This window comes from Episyrphus balteatus, chromosome 4 (genome assembly GCF_945859705.1).
Source record: "Episyrphus balteatus chromosome 4, idEpiBalt1.1, whole genome shotgun sequence".
NCBI classification, from domain to species: Eukaryota; Metazoa; Arthropoda; class Insecta; order Diptera; family Syrphidae; genus Episyrphus; species Episyrphus balteatus.
The window spans coordinates 13,612,176-13,630,564 of record NC_079137.1 but is presented as its reverse complement, the minus strand read 5'-3'; the positions used below and the strand labels follow the sequence as shown (position 1 = coordinate 13,630,564).

The following is an 18,389-nucleotide window of genomic DNA, read 5'->3' as shown; positions in this document are numbered from 1 at the left end:
TAACAAAAAATAAAATCTAAGATGGCGGCCGAAAGGTGAATTTCACGAGTGTGAAAATTCATTGTAATGATATTCAGCCAATCCTCTATCAAATGGGAAAAACAAATTTGGGGACGCTACAGAGTGCTGGGTCAAATTATGAATGCACTGCACTATTTTAGATGTTTCTATTAATCTTTATCCATGTTTTTGATTTTTTCTTTAAATTCAAAGACTTCAAGCGGTTCATCATGTGCAATCCGAAGTAGGTATTGACATTCCACCACACCAAATCGTAGCTACACACCATTTTCTTATTTTTTCATAATTCAACAACCAATTCATTAACAATGTGTTCATTAGTTTAAAATTTAAAGTGTTACAATAATTTCCAGCAAATCGAATTCAAAGACTCCTCCCATTGAAATTCAATACCCTACCCATTTGTAGATATCACTGCACTGATTATTGAAAAAAAATAATTTATGTGTTCCAATAAAAATAAAATACAAAAAAATGCTCTCAAGTGGTTATAGGCAGCTAAGGTATCTATGTACAAAAAAAAAAATATAAATACATTTTTATGAAATACAATAACTAAAAATGAATATTGTCGATCAACCTGCTGATAAAGTCATGATAAGACAAATTAATCAGATAACGATTTTGTTGTAGAGTTGTAATAGTTATTTGTTGATACACAACTTTTTGATAACCATTTTACCTGTGATGAACAACAGAATTATTTTTAGTATTAATCTAAGCACCGCCAAAAAATCATCTTCGTATTACATGTAAATAAAAAGCCACATATTTCTAAGCCCTTTTAATAGATTGGTATATCTTTGTGCAAAGATATCTAAATGCGGGAATAAATGAGTAGATAAACCAATAATAAAATTGGCTATTTTAATCGATTTTGATAAATATTCTACGTTAATTATATATTTTAAGTTTTATAGATTATATCTTGTTTTATGTGAAAATTATAGTATCCATCGATTCATCACATTGTTTTTCTGTAATTGAGTTTAAAGTTCATTTTATATGATTCAATTTTTTTTCTAGGAATGAGTTAGTTGACTTTAAATCGATAAACAATGGTTATGTGTTTTTGGAAAGTATTGAAACTTATTTTGTTTTTAATTCCGCTATATGCAATTAAAAAATCCTAAATTTTAAGCAAGCTTATAAATCCGCAATAAAATATATTCGCTGATATGCTGAAGTTGCCCTAGCCCGCATAATGTCAAAAATAATAGTTAACAAGTTAACTGATGCAAAACTTCAATGTACCTATGTACCTGCACATATTCAAAAGGCTTTTCAATTTTCAATCAACAAAGTTGGGAGCAAAATCCACAAACTCCTGCGCTGAATGATTTTTTTTTAATTGCATCGAATGAAAAGACATGTTTTAGACCTACCTTCTTCCTATAACTCGGCGCTGTTATGATCTAGATCTAGAGGGGATCATAATCCTCTCACGTATCTGCTTCACACTATACTGATCCATCTGTGGGGTACTCAGGGTTGACTTTAGATATCGGCGGCAAGCTGTCTAGTTTTGGATTACTCCATTTCTGAGGCCAACTGATTGTGATTTTGCATTTTTAGGAGTATTAAGGCATAAAATGACTCTCTAAAAAGTATGAAACCAGAAACTATTATGTGCTCTCGATAGATAGAGGAGGTGGTCTACAATTATAGCCCACCAATGTTAAATGGCCCCTTTGCTAGAAATCGTAGAATAACAAAGCATTAGAAGGTTTTGTGATAACACTTCTTTAGCTAATCTGGCAGCACCGGCATATACCAAATGTAAGCAACTTCAATCACTTATTTGAAATTTGAAAGGTTAAACTGGTTAAAAGTTTAAAATTTTGTAAAAGTATTTTGACAAAAAACATCGAATTTTGAAGAAAGGAGTAAATGTATGCAAGTAAGAAGTATTTCTTATTAACTGAAATAAGTTGAGTAAGAACTATTTCACTTGGATTTATTCAGCAGTTTGCCCTTTTTCTTACACCAGTTAACACGGTTACGATGATTTTTCCTTCTTTTAAAGAAAATCAGTCCAAAAATAAGACAGATGTTTGGGCCCCACAAAAGATTATAAAGAGAAGAAACAAAACTAAGTAATTTTATAAGAGCCAAATACAAATTAATATTAGGTATTTCAATTTCGAAACATCTGCAAAGCTGTCCAGGCGATCGTTTGAGGGCTTATCTCACGTAGAACTTGTACCTCCGATAAAAATTTTTCGATTTATTGCATTGATCTTAAAAACGGCTCTAACGATTTCGATTTAATTTGGTGTGGTTAATAGAGTCAAAGCTATTTTAACAAAACTGCAGTTTTAGTTTTTTTTTTTTCAAAAATTCGCATAGTGGGAAAATGGCGTCGCAATTTTTTTGCGAAAACGGACATTATGGTTATTTACCACTATATAAAAAGAATCCATGTTAGTAAACATAGTATCGAATGAGTGGAAATTCGAATGACGGACAAACCATGTAATTAATAAGTTTTGGAAAACGGTCAAATAATTTTCGAATAAAATGTTTTTTACCGACTTCCAAAAAGGAGGAGGTATTCAATTCGCCTGTATTTTTTTTTTTTTTTAATGTTTGTTACCTCATAACTTTGAACTGAGTGAACCGATTTTGATAATTCTTTTTGTATTGGAAAGCTGGTGGCTGCAATGTGGTCCCATTTCAATTTCGTTTAGTTAAAGACATAGGAACTATTAGAAAAACCATAAAATCCATGGAAGTCGGTTTTGTTTTTTGATAAAAAAGATTATTAACAAAGATTTTTATCAATTTACAAAGTCGAGTGCTTTCGTAGCAAAACAAAAGAATATTATTGGTATAAATGTTCTCTAAGTGTTCTAGAACAACAAATTAAAGAGGCTGTTTTCCAAAAATGGAACAAGGTACCTATAACGAAATTACCTTATCATGCAAAATGCATTCGCAATACGAATTTCACGCGTTAATATCTCAAAGTTGTAACGCCACGATTTTTATTAAAAACTTCACAGTTTGAATCCACAAAAAATAAGGGAAACCATTTTTTACAAGTAGGCTGCTACACTTTTCAACTCCTTTATACTTCTTACAAAATTTGGTTTTCATACTTAAATTATACGTATTTCCACTCTCAAAATTAACTGTCAAATTCTAGACAGTTTTAAAAGATATAGAATGCATTGAAAAATAAAAACAAAATTCATTTATTGCTTTAAAATAAATTATCTATAGTTCATTTTATTTAATTAAAACTTTTTCTTTTTTTTTAAATTTTACACAATTCTCAAATTACTATTATTATTATAAGTTTTTGTTTTTAATATAAATTGGTGGTTTTTGTCTTTGAAAATAATTTGTTTTTATACATTCTTTATACAATTATAAATAATAATTAAAAAAAAATCTAATTAATTATGGTCACTAATGCCCATTATTTAATTTGTACATACTCTAACCTATACAGTATTAAAAGTTAGTTATATATTATTATAAATTATGAACAAATTACTATTTACACTCATATAATAACAGATTGAATTTGAATTAAGAAAAAAAAAATTGGTAAATATTTACAAAAGACAACAGTTATAGAATGAATAAATATTATTTATTATTTTTGTTTATTGATTAGTTATGTACTCGTTTTTGTTTTCTCATTTTTTTGGCGCCAAGCCAGCGGCAGCCATTTATTTATTTGCAGTGCATTTAGGAGCGATTTGTTAAATTTATATTTTTCACCTACTTTATTGCACTAAATTCACAAATCCTATAAATTCTTTTGATCTCTGATTTAATTTTTTTGTTTTTGTTTAATTTATTGTCCAATATTCGAGTCGCACTACTTTTTGTATTTATTTTGTTTTTTTTTGCCTTTTTTTATTTCATTTCCAATCGTCAAACGATTCTTCTAGAACCATTAAGGCCACCAACCACGATTTGGATGACCTGGCGGCGGAAGTAAACCATGTTGATAAGCCCCATTTGCCGACAGCACCAAATGATGATGCGATTGCATCGATGAGGTTAAACAATCCTGTGGCTTGCCATCCAGGCAGGATTTTCCATTTCTGACTAGAACCGGAACAGCCACTCTTCGTGGCGATGGTAGCGCCGACGGATGATGCGGATGAGGATGCATTGAACCGTTCATATCATAAACGCCCTTCTCGTTTTGGGCACGTTTTGTCTTATATCGATGATTTTGAAACCAGATTTTTACCTGAGTTGGAGTTAATCGTATCAAGCTGGCCAAGTGTTCACGCTCTGGGGCAGTTAGGTACTTTTGTTGGCGAAATCTTCGTTCAAGTTCGTATGTTTGTGATTTGGTGAAGAGAACTCGACGTTTTCGTTTTTTATGCGGGACAGATGGATCTTGGCCAGCACCTCCTGACGAGTCTTGATCGTTTTCATCGTCGATTATTTCTTCATCGATGCCATCTTCAATGATACTGTCATCGCTGTTCTTGTTGATGGTTGCATTTGGATTGGAGAGGTTTTGAAGTTGATCTGTGGATTCGTCGGCAGATCGACTGTAGGTCTTGTAGTCGGAAGATAGCGCTGGTGATGTTTGGCAGTTAGAGTTGGAACCGATATAGGTGTAGGAGACCTCGGAAGTTACTGGCGACGTGCTGTCTGGACTGGCTGTTTGTTGTATACCTGGAAATCATAAAAAAATGGTTCTTATTAGATAGTGTTGTATAATAATTATATGATAGTTGTAAATCTCTGATAAATCCTGGTTGAAAAATTGGACAAAAAAGTTCTGTTTTTCTTGTTTTTGATCATCTTAAAAGATATCTGGTTAATTTAAACAGATTTTACTTAAAGCAAATAAAACGTTTTAATCATTACCATAGAAGCTCTACAAATATTTGAAAGAAAACAAATCACAATCTTTTTTTTTTATAGGCGTTATTAGGGGAGGGTTGGATTCAAATAACCGTTAAATTTCGCTAAACGTTGTCAATTCGCGCGCAGGTACAGCACATACCGCACTATTATAGTGAGATACCATTAAAACATCCTTAACGTTCGTTTTTCCTTCATTTGATAGTAGAGAAACAACTCTAAACAATTGTCGAACATCACAGCAGACCGGAAGGATGGCATATTAGATCACACCTCTATTTGAGGTTGACACCATAGGGGTTCGTCCGGAATTCATATTGTGTCATTGTGTTTATTTCATTGTATCGTCATACCGTTTCGTGTGTCCTTGTACTATGTTCTCTATTATTGAGGGTTGCTGGTTATAGAGCTACAATAATAATTCAAAGGTAAACGAAAGTGACAAATCAGGGTTAGAAAAAAAAAAAACGATATACAACGAGTTTAAGTCAGTATTATTCATCAAACAATCGAATTGGAAATCAGGGATGGAAAAAAGCCTTTTACAGGACACATTTATAGGTGTAAACGGAAACATCCCAGAGTAACAAATTATACGACCTACATTTATATCTATAATAGAAATAAATCGACTCTTCTATGATGAATTAGGGGTGTGTGTGTAACGAAACAAAAACCCCAAAACAATTTTCCATGTTAACTTACATTAAAAGTTGATACGCGTTTGCCTATTCATCTCATTAATTGTAAGTTAAAAAGTTATATACGAGTATTGTGAGTTTTTATGTTTGTTTGGTTTTTGGTATAGGTATCATCGATCCCAATTATTGTAAAGGGTCCTCTTTTATAAAAAGGCAGATGTTTTTCTAAATGATTATGTTTTGGTTTTTGATTTGTAATTTATTTTTTATAGTCACTAAGCGTGTGTGGTAGTAGATAATGAGATGTCGTTTTCGAAAAGAGTTAAGAGCTTAGACAAACTTCAATAAAAATCTTAATTTTTTTAAAATTTAATTACCTAATTAAATTTTTTTTAAATTTGGAGAGACTTTCTATTCATTAGTCCTTGTTTATGAGTATGAGTACTAGTCACTAAACAATGCCAAAGTTTTGGTAAAATAATCCTCCGATTAACTTTAAATCTATTGCCGACGGAAAAAAACATACATATTTTTCCAACTTTATCATTGGAATTGTATAATATTCAAAAAAGGAAATCCTTAGAAGATTGAAGTAACTGGTACTTTCCAAATTGTTCAGCAATCACGTTTTAGTAGGTTAAACTATTTTCCTTTAAAACAATGAAAGAAACATTTATTTAAGGGCTTTAGAGAAGTCATGTAAATTCGACACACATGAAGAAGATTTGGAAGGATTTGAAAATACGTCAAGTTTGCAGCGGAGCGGAGGTGAAATATTTGTATGTTTTTTACGCCTCTAAATATCATTAGGAAAAAACAGACAAAATATTTGAAATCAACCCAAAACAAAATTAGAAAATCTATGGAACAAAGGAACATCTTACATCTCCAGCTAATAGGGAATTTACTACTTATTAATTTTTTGTTAAAAATGATTTTTCAAAACTAGGTGCGTACTCTGGGTGAAAACAGCACTCGCAACCGCACTCAACGGATGAAAACTTATTGAAAATACAAAGAAAACAGCAACAATTGACAGTAGCTTCCGACTCCATCCGCCAACTATGGTTCTGGCTTTATCACAAACGAAAAATTTTTGATCTTGAGTAGATCTTGAGCACTTAAAAAAATTAAATTTGAATCTAAATATCTATAACCCTAAACAAGCGTTCACGGAATGATGGATAATTGATGTACGCTATTTACAAATGAAACTAAAACTAACTTAACATTTAATATGTTAATCTACATAATAAAATAGGTGTGCATCGTGCAATGATAAATTTATATAATGTCAACTTTCATTTGTACGTTAGATGGATAAGAAACGTACAAATTTATTAAGAATATTGTGTATAGGTATGTGGTTTTAAGAAAAGAAAAACCTTAATCTAATTGACTCTAATGTGTTCTTAAGCAATTCGAGTTTCAGTTTTCGAGTTACGGAAGTGTTCCTGGAACGCTTTTTTCGGGTTCAGGTACATATGTATATTAGATTGAATAAAAATGAAATGAAAACTTTTCTTACCAAAACAAATATATTTCTTGATGTCTATTATTTTAACCGATAAATGAGAAATATCGTTTTATTTTTGACTTAAAAAAATGCCTGGAACCTACATTTTTCAAAAAATCTTTGCGTCTAAACGAATATTTAAGCTGCAGTCAGTATGTCGTAAACCAAAAAATAAACATTTAATGTGTTACTTATAATACCTAAAGTACGATTTATATAAAACATATACATAAAACAAAATACGAATGTGGCGGCTTTTTGGCAACTGGACATAATCCTAAGCTAGATTCGTCATTCGTACCAAATATCAAACCTTTTAAGATCTTTAAACAGATCTTAGTGGATTCCTATTTTTCATGAACAAAATTTAATTTAATTTAGAGCCAATTTTTCAATCTTCTAATAAACAGTCAGTTAACTGTTCGACGAATAAAGTTATTAGGCTCATAAACAATCAGATAAAAACATTGAATTTTTCAATCAAGAATAATTAATTCTACAGAATAACAAAAAAAAAATTGTCAAATTCAAAAATATTTAAAATTAAACGTCATTTTTATTCATGATTGTTTTTGTTTTCTTGTGTTCCACTGTATTTTTTTCAAAATTCTTTCAAAACAGCTTTGACAACTGACACAATATTTTTGTTGAGATTATTCCTTAGAATAATTTTTATTCGTCTCTGAAAGAAGCAGATAGTTTTATTCATAGGAATAAGGTATATCTGCTTGTTGAAAAATTGATTTTTTTCTCTATCCTTAGGAATAACTACTAACTGACTGTTTAACTGACTATTGAAAAATTGGCCCTTAATTTAATTGAAGTAACATCGAATTATAAGAAATACTTTTATCTTTGGTTTTTATTTTTGAAATATATCTATTTTATTTCCGTTATCAACAATATATTTAGCACGAATTTTGTAATTTTACCTAGGAACAAAATCCAAGGAATTCCCTTTCTAAATTCAGAATTTCCCCAGACGGATTAGATTTTTATTTTTAATTTTAACTCTATTTTTGTTCTTGTGATTATCACCACAACAACAGAAGTTAAAAATAAAATAATAATTTCGATTAATTGTTTTCACTTTAAAGATAGCAATATTATTTTTTTTTAAATCAATAAATTTCTAATCTACACAAATTTAGTATTGATTATCTCTTTTAAGTAATTAATTTTTATTCGGATTTGAACAAAATGTCTATGCTTTTCAATCGATTGGCGTCAATATATTTTATTTTAATATCTAAGTAAGATTTTAATTAATTAAAAAAAGTAAAGAATTCTCTTTTAATTAAAAAAAAAATAGTTTATTATGGCGAACAATAGCTACCAATTGCGTCATTTTGACGTCAAATTTATTATTTCTTCGATTTTGAAATAAGATGAAAGTTTTTAAAAATAGGTTCAATGACGTTTGCCGTAATCATAGAAAACCAGTTTGCCATAATCATTGAAAACCAGTTAAAAAAGTAGCTTTATTAAATTGAGATAGTTTGAATTTCATCATTATATTTGTTGAAGATTTTTTCTAACAAGATTGATATTAGAAAAACCCCCTAGAAACTAAATTATCTAAAGTTTAGGAGATAAAAATAATAGTTTCACCACAATTTTTGTATTATCGTTTTTCGATGGGTTGCTAACGAGATCATAAAGAAATCAGTAAGATATCAAAACAAAACTGTGCTCAAGTGTCTGATTGAATTCGAAGAAGGAATTCCGTTCGTCACAACATGGTCAAAACATCTATATCTAGATTGAGATTGATCAATAAACTTATTAGAGTTTTGATTCAGAACAAGTTAAAAGCTGTGGAAATCCCTGTTTCTTGTATCTACACGAAGAAAAAGACCACCTAAAAACAAGCGGATTTCAAATTAAATTAAGCGGATTTCTGCATGTTTTTTTGGCCAAGATGACTTCTGTCTTAAATTAAACGAATAAATCTTCTTAATTTTCATCTTCTTAAAAGAAATCCACTTAATTTAAGCGGAAAACCATCCTATTTTTATATGAAAACGTTTTAATTTAAAAAGAACTGGCAGCCATTTTTTATTTTTTGTCGGTTTTTAAGATAAAAATTCACATTAAAATGAAATAAAATTCACCTTAAAATTAACAAAATTTAAGCGGATTCCACTTATTTTAGGCGGAAAACGTATTGTTTTAAGAGAGTGGGATTTAAGATGGACATCATTTTATTTTAAGGTACCCTTTTTGTCAGTGTGTTGACTGTAAAACCAGTACCAAAAACTATGTTAGTAAGGCAGTGTAAATGTCCACAAATGAACACATACATTTCGCATTTAAAGTTTTGTCAAGTTTTGTTTCAATGTTCGGTAAGAGTGATCTGTGTTTCTCATTGTAAACTTCAGTCCCATGTCACATTTAAAAATTTGCACTACCTTATCATTTTTTTACTACGGTTTATTATTTCCTTAAATAATTTCAACTCACCATAAAGATCGTTTTCCTTCATCCAAGGCCGTCCAGGATGTAGCATTGGATGCGTCAAAGGATACGTTGCCATATCCTCACTGAAACTTCCATTCGCAGTCAAATATTGTCCAGTATTATGGCCACTAGCTCCAATTAAATGCGCAGCGGCTGCTGCTACCGCTGCTCCATGAATTTGATGATTGCTTGCGTTCACATCATGGTTGCCGTCGGCACTGGATTTGTTATTGTTATTATTGTTATTGCTTTGTGCGTCGGCCGAATCACTGCCATCCGTTGAATTTTGATGATTCAAACTATTATTGTTATTGCTCGTACTATTATTATTATTATTTACAATTACAGGAGGGACTGTGACTTCACTGGGTACTGCTGTTGCTCCAGCAGCAGCAATAACACCCGCACCTTCGGCACCATTAACTTTCAGGTCGGCACCGTCTAAATTCAAAATATCCGATATGTGAAATCCGGATGAACGTTGCGAAGGTGGAACTTTAGCATCGAAGAGGCTGTAAATAATAATGGAAACAATTAAAAATGTGTTAAGAATGGAATAGGATATGAGAGTATAAATAAAAAGAAGGTGCCACTTCTTTTCCAGATGTGATTGAAGGAAATTCCCGCGCATCATATCTCGCCCAAAATGTATAATAAAAAAAAAAAATAATAATGCGTGAACACTAAACAAGGTTCCAAGAAGTTAAATATCAACTATTTTCAGATCAATTCAGGATTGATGTTGCTAGACAACCTGGCATATTGAAACTATGGGGAATTCTAAAATTTCCAACAGACACATCGCAGAAAAACCAAAAGATATCGATGGAAAATTGACTGAAAAACCCGAAGCAATCTAAAACATGTGTTTTGTATTTCGCACGCATTGCGAGGTGCAAAGGTGTCAATGTCTTTTCCGCAGGTATCTACATAATATTGTAATGCAACACATCCTCTTATTTGAGGATTTTCCCAAGATTTATTTTTTTAATTAAATTTTTGTATGTTTAAAGGTTTGAGGTCAGATTTTAAGGGGATTACCTATATGTTAAATATTATAGTTGTAGCACTTGCTTAGGGCAATTGCAAAACAAAAATAAAAGTTTTTTTTTTGTTATCCTCAACACTGACAAACATTTTTGAGATGATCTGATGATTATAAAACATAAACAAACGAACCAAAACCGAAAGAAGTTAATTTCAATTTATTTGTTGTGTGCATTGGCTTTTCACAGGTTTTTAAAGTAAAATTTTGATTTTTTTTTTCTCAGTTCGTTATTTTTAATCGGATCTGTAATGAAGAAACTCATTAAATGCTTCCGGAAAAGGAATTATAGTTAATGTAGGAGAAAATAATTTTACATGGGATTATAGGTAAAATTTCGGAAATGTTTTTGGACAAGATGGATAACAAGCGTTTTAGGTGTTAAAATCTTTTTTTTAAGAAGGAAGTTACAATTATTTGTTTATTGTTGAAGAAAGGATAAATCGGAATACAGACAAGGTTGGTTTGTATAGAAAAATGTTCATAAACCTAATTAAAAATTCAGTGAGTACCTATATTTTTCTAAAAGTTGTCACTACACAAAAAATTTTTTGGAACAACACTGCTAGTTTAGAAAACACCTTAAAAAAATGATCCTCACAAACAGTGGCACCTTTCAGAATACCCGAACATAATCAGGTTGCAGAGAGAAATATACTATCTATCGCTAACTAGTCTAGTCTTAAAAAATAAGATAAGTAAAATTTATCTACACGAAATGAAAACGTGCTGATATTTTCAAAAAGGAATGTAAAAATTTTACTTTTACTCAAATACATAGTTAGCTACATGTATTGAAGAAGTTTTATTGAAAATGACCCCCCATTTGCCTTAACACAAGACTTGGTAAATCATTAATGTCATAACGGATCTGTTCATTGGAAAATATAAATATCGCGGACAAGAGCTCGTTTAAAAAAACTCAATATATTTCGGTATCAAGCCATTCCATATAAAACGAACCACAATTTGTAATCCAAAGAGTTGAGTTCGGGACTACCAGCTGGCTAATCATCACATCATTCCTGACTGGTTTTTGCCTTATGAGCTACTATTTTGCAAGCATTTTTTGGGTTTAACAATTCCCTCCAAAACAGTGCTTTGGTTAATTTTGCCGAGATCTTGATTTCTTTTTCACAAAAATGCAGGTTGGTGATCGATCGTAGCTCACTCCTTTAATAGCTTTCATAGTCCTCACAGAGCGTGGGCAGCCAGATTCTTGACGGTCATGTAATCAATTAGTACCTATATCGTTAGATTATTTAATAGTCCAACAGTTCGAAAATACATATAACCTTTTGTAATAAAATAAAAAAATGTCACACATCATTGTAAAAGACTAAAATGAAAAACCTTTTTAGCGATTAAACTTTTTGGGTGAATGAATAAATTGTTTAAATTTTCCGTACGGAGCACCACATCTCCTTTAGTCCTTTAACGTATGATGTATGGAAATAAAGAAATGTTATTTAGTTCGGTACAGGCAAGCCACAAATTTATTGGAAATTTGCAAAAAAAAATTTAACGATTTGTTTGATTGGATTATTTTTAAAGAAATTTATTGAACTTCTGTATCTTGTTTTTCGCTTTGTGGTACTTGGATGTTCAACTTTGCCGAAACAATTTTTAAAATGTATGTACCACTAAAGTTACGGCTTAAAAATATAAATTAACACATCTAGGCAGGCAAATTGGCCAGTCCTTTGGCTTTGCGTAGCGTCGCAATACTTTCAAATTCCTGCATCAGTATACTACTGTTAATACCTTAATTTTTGATAGTTTATACGAGGTAAATAAAGAAGCAAATGTCAAGTGGAAAGAAATGGGTTTCCTGAAGTTAAAAAGATGATTGTTTACTCAGTTCTTATTGTTCAGTGTTAGAGTTAGAATTATAGATAAATAGCGTCGAAGAAATGTTCTTGTATTTCCTTTAGAGTTTTAAACCAAGAATCAACTATTGACCAAGCACCACAGTCTTCCGAGTTCCGACATCCAGAAACTAGGATTTTAATTTCTATTTTATCCGCTAAAACTTTTAATAATTTTGACCAACGCGTTGCAACGCCTGAAATGATGCCTCTAGATTTTTCACATTTGTAAAGAGTTGAAAACATTGTCATTTTCTACCTAATTTAGATAACGTTACACAAGAATTAGTATCTAAGGGTAAATGTTTTATGTTGAGGTCCATGGGAATGGGAACTGACACAGTTAAACATTTTGACCTAAAATGAGAGAATTCTCATAGGCTATGAAGTTTATCCTTTCACATTGAAGAACATACTTATTTGGCAATGTAGGTCTGTTCTGTACGGCAGTTTTCCGTAAATAAAAATGGCGACGGAAATTGTGGATGGTATTTGAGTTTCTTAATAAATAAATAAACAAACCATTTTGAGCATGAAACTGAAAATGGAATATGGAAAATGCGAGAAACAAAAAACAAGATATATGAACTGTGTGGTATGAAAAATTTCACTCGGACTGATGATTTTTGAGTGAAAATTGAATGCGTTCCACAATCTTTGTAAGTCATTTATTTTCGATTTTCCTTGAAAGTTAAATATATGTACCTACATATCAAATTGGAAAAATTTGGACTAGTTCGGGCGTAAAATTGTACTGGCGGCTATTTTGTTTGTAAACATTTGACTAGTTTTTACAGAACTTTTAGTTGTATTAGCTGGTTTTGATAGTTAAAGAGAAAACTTTTACATTCTACAATAATAGCTTAAAACCTAAAGTTTGGCGAAAAACTGCTCACAATTGATGTTTTTTTTTTAGCTACTTCTACTATAATTTTCCAAAATTGTTTTAGATATCCAAAAGTTAACTGTGCCTTACCCAGGTAAAGCATTCCTCAGAGCAGCGGGATAAAAAGCCGCTGGCAGCAATGCATGTCCCCATGGAGGCAGCAATATCGGTGACCAGGTCAAAAATGGTGCAGCAGCAGCTGCTGCTGCCGAATGATGATGATGCATAAGACTTCCCATTGCGTGTCCAAACGACGGTATTCTTAGCTCTTCCTTGACACTAACCGTCTCAATCGGCGACCGCGAAGTCGACGGAGACCGTTTCCGTTTCTCAGCCACTTTGATGATGATTGTAATAAAATTCCAATTCAAAAAAATCACATTCACTAGAGTTTTCAAAACCAATAAGCACGGAAATATCCCAAAAATGTATAACTGTTTCAATAGACCGCAGGTTTTTATAGGTGGTTATTATATTGTTTCACAGAAAAATAAGAAATATGCATATAATATTATAAAATATATGAGATAATCGCGAATGAGCCGAGAATAATTTATTGCGTGATGTATGATGATGCTGAACGAACGTACTCCCGACAACGCACACGGCACGAGAAGATAAATATTTTCCGCTTTCAAACGAACTGAAGTGTCATCAAGAACTAAAACAGTCCACGTTAAGTGGCTTCTTCTCATGTCCTCTTGGCGGCCTCTCGAATGTCCTCCTCTTAACACACACACACACACACACACACACACTGCCAAACATACACTTACATAAAACATTATTTATTTTTTTTTGTTGAGTACAATACGCCGTCAATATCATCGACTTGACTCAACCCTCGACGAGCAGGCCACTTATGATGGTGGAAAGTGGTTAGCCTCTTTAGCGAACAAGGACGATGGTACACAGCGACTGACAATAACAGACTCATACATTCAGCTAGAGCCAGCCAGCCAGCCAGCCAGCCAGCCAACCAACAGAACACAGCATAACCCCCGGCCATTGTCTGGAGGCCTGTTTAGGTACTCAGGGATTACAAGGGAAGATGATGAGACCTGAGCCAATCACAGGGCTCCGTTTTGAAGTGGTGTGTGAAGAGGTTTTTTCGTTTGAGTGTATTCGTAGGCAAGCGCATAAATGAACTTGAGTGCGATACTTTTGAAGAGTCCTTTCCGTACATGTACACGCGAAAAGCTGGCTGCAGGACTTGAGTGAGGCGAGCGAGGGTTGTTCGTTGGTTTTTGGGTTTAAGTTGTGCAGAGTTTGAGGCTATTGTTACATAAGAAGGTACTTTTGGTACTTCAGAGACCTAGCCGATATGGGCACGCCCCTTATTCTGGAATTCGTATCCTGATTTTTTTTTTACTATTTGCTATTTGATTTGTATTGTTGTTGTTGTTGGTGTTGTTAGTCGAATTGTATTTTATATTTCTTTTGTATAGTTGGCATTATAGGCTCCAGCTTTATTATTATTATTGCTGGAGTGAATCCTTTTAGGTTTTTTTTTTTCTGCTGTGTTAAAGGACGTTTTCATTGTTATTAAGGAGGGATATCTATCGAATGAGCAGATGTAGTTGTTGGATACTTTTTTGTATATTCGTTTCAATAGCAAGAACGAATTTAATCCTTAGAGTAGATAGTTTGATAGTTGTATGTTGAAGGGGGAAGAGAAGGGTAATTTATTTATTCCTAAAGCACGAGTGCCGTCGAAATAGTTAGTGGTTCGGTTATTATTATCATTCTTTTTTTGTTGTTGTTGTTCGCTAACACTCAAGCATGACTTGTTTAAGGATTTCTGAATAATATGGAGAGTATAGTAGCTAATAAACAGTAATTTGTGTGTAATGCATGCATTTTTGTTGACAGGGTGTGTGGAGTTTTCTTTTTACGTATTGAACTTTTAGTAGGTACCTAGCTAACCTAGTAGTGATTCGACTTAGAGATTGGAAAATTACTACGTTGACACGATAGATTTTTAGTCCATTTGATGGTATTTAATTTCAAAATGCACATTATAATGTAACATAACAGTTTGAAAGTAAGTTGATATTGACATAACCTAGTTTTCGATTTTAAAAATACATATTTGTTAGTAAAAGTAGGTAGGTTGTTAGTAATATAAATTGTAACATGGTATCTACAGTACCTTGCCATATTATTAGGCCCAAGCAAAAAAACTACAAATTTTCATGTATCTCAGTTTTTGAAGTTTTTGTCGAAATATTTTTATTTTGTTTTGTCTTATTTACTTACATTTACTTACACTTATCATGTAGATACGGATTGACTTAAAAAAAGTTGGAATAACATACTGTGAAGGTCTGCTCGTCTGGTATTCTACGAAAGAATAAACTGCCAAAAATCTAAGAATCTTACGTAATAACCAGACGATCAGAGCTTCACTATTTATGCAAGATGGTGCTTTTGTCATAAAGTTAAGAATGTCACGTTATTCCTCGATATAAAAATTTAAGTATTGGACCCGTCTGGAATATTCCGGTCATGAATTCCATAGAAAACCTCTTTTGGAGCTTATCCCCTTTTACACGTTATTTTTCATTAAAATTTTTGAATTCTTTAAATGTTTTTTAGTCAATCCGTATCTACATGATAAGAGTAAGCAAGTGAGACAACAAAAAATTCAAGATATTTCGACAAAAACTTTAAAAATTCAGCAACATGAAGCAAAAAATTGTATTTTTTTCGCTTGGGCCTAATAATATGGCAAGGTACTGTAACATATACTAAAACAAAGTATTACTTCAGTTTTGTATTTTGTTATCAACCAAAAGTGAATTATTCAATTCAACTTTTGCAATGTTTGCTTTATTGATTGAGATAAGAATTTGCATTCTGTGCAATTCTGTTTGCGGAAAGATTTTTCAGCTGCGAAAACTTGAAGGATATATTGGAAAAGGCCTTCTGTGATCAGGTTCTATCGAAAATAAGACTGTATGTTTGAAGAAGATCGAGAAATCAAGTATCCAAATACATCAATTGATGAGCAACACGTCAATCACATCAAGAAGATGGTTGAATTTTTGTAAGAGACCTTACATATCCTGGTGGAATATCAGAAGGATCGGTTGTGACCTTAGTTGTTTGTGGAATTGTTATATAATTGTCGTGTGTGGATTAGGCCAAAGACGAAACTGAGATCACTGATAGTTTTTGTCCTGAAAGACTGTTGGTCTGAACTGAACCTACCCCAATCAGATAACTTCATGAGTTTAGTAATGTAATGGTTTGCTAAGTGGCAGCAAGGATGCTGAATGTTTGCCGTTGCCCAATACAGCAATCATCTTGAACAACTTGGTTACAGCACCAATTCAGCAACGCAGTACGCGGAACCCAAAGCCGAGTTTGACAATCAGTGGACCCAGTGAGCAAGTCTCTCGCTGGAAAAGATACCTACACTGAGGGAAAAAATAAATTGAAGTTGAAACATCTTTGTTTCAAAGATGAACTACTTTGATTTATGTGACTTTAAGATACGAAACCATCAAAAAATTAACCTTTTTTCCACGTTTTATCCACATTTTGAAATATTAACGATTTTATGGTCTTTTTTTCACCGAATTCTGTTTTTGGAATAAATGAATTATTTTCAAACTACTGCCATTTCTTTATAAATCAATAAATCCTACGTAGATACGTACTTCATTGGGGAATAGTATTGTTAATTTTCACAACTAATTTCAGCCCGATCGAATCGGTTAAAAACTGTAGGAGTTAGTTGGTCACCCGATGGAAACATAGGAGTTTGCGATCATCCTGAACTACGCCGCCATTTTATCATAGACAAATTTCACATTAGCCTATTCTGTTACCTATTGAACTTTACAAACTGGAAAAAACTTACCAGTTCATCTGAGATATTGTAGAATAACCCGTTGAAATAGTGAGCAACACAGCAACATCTAAAATAGAAGCATAAGCTCGAAACACGTAATCTAAAAAGAATCAAGACTTAGCGAACTGATTGGTAAATTAGCTATTTGGCAAAGTATCATCCATTCGTTTTTTTTAGTTCAAAGGTCTTTTGATATTGTCCTTATGGTGCCTACGCCCAAAAGTAACTATTTTGGTATCCTTAGTGCATAGAAAGTTCCTCACTTGCATCTTGGGCCAATCGTTTACGAATTTAATTCATTTTCCTACATGCTATTTCGTTAGTAATGGTGCTTTTAGCAGACTTTAGGCTAGTAGTTTAGCTTCCAGCACATGTTCCTGTAATGCCTATTTTTGTGTTCACAACTGTACCTATTAATGTGTTTGAATATCTTTACACAACTTAAGATAGAAGATATGCCACTCCATCTTAAAGAAGATCTAAAAGATAAAATTATGTGACAGTCGAACATTTAAGTTTTTCAAGATTTTTGATAGTATCTATTGATCTAAGTAGGCAGATATCGTATAAGTAATCGTAGATTTTTTAAGTGTTAAGATGACAGAAATAAACATAACTGAGGTAGGCGCACTCACAAAATATTTTATAACACTTTGAAGTGTCCAAAAAAGTGCCTCTTAAAATGTCATTACACCCAATAAATAAAACACGCGTGCTCAACTCTGTTTTCTGATTGCTTAAATGGCTCTTCACGTCATAAGTGTTTTTAAATACTTAGTCAACTTCAGAGGATTGCCAAGAGTGTCAAAAAATACTTACGGATCTTAAAAGCTTTTAAGTACAGATTAGTATCGTGTTTGATCTGTTGTTATAGAAACTTTATTTAACTACATGCCGAATTCGGATCTTGAAGTAGGCATACGTAACGTTATTTATCAGTAATTTTCCCAAAAAAAATCAAGTTCAAAAACACAATGGCTATGGCTACCATTCTACTCTCAAGTTGAAACAAAATCATATACTCCAAAGATATAGACAGCTTTTAGCTATACTTGTTTTACCAATAAAAATTAAAAAAGGAAATCAGTGATATTTGTGTCAAATACTGATTGTTTAAACTCGTGTTTTGACAATCAGACGTCTTATTGCCGTGACTAATTGCTTATCAGATCGCTCCTGTGTTCTGGCTAATCTTATCGGTTTTCTTAAAAAAAAAAAATAATTTTTTTTTTGGTCTGGGAATAAAATTAG

General features: G+C 32.2%; 1 protein-coding gene across 1 annotated transcript in view; it reads right to left on the bottom strand.

Annotated features, from left to right (window-relative positions):
* Positions 1-3,455: 3,455 nt before the first annotated feature.
* The window catches only part of LOC129918687 (homeobox protein vnd), a 32,874-nt gene continuing 17,940 nt past the window's right edge, over positions 3,456-18,389 (bottom strand). Inside the window, exons 2-3 of the mRNA XM_055999381.1 lie at positions 9,484-9,992; positions 3,456-4,671 (exon numbers count right to left, since the gene is read on the bottom strand). Of these exons, the coding sequence (XP_055855356.1) occupies positions 3,932-4,671; positions 9,484-9,992 (1,249 nt within the window). The 3' untranslated portion in view covers positions 3,456-3,931. The remainder of the gene's footprint in view (positions 4,672-9,483; positions 9,993-18,389) is intronic.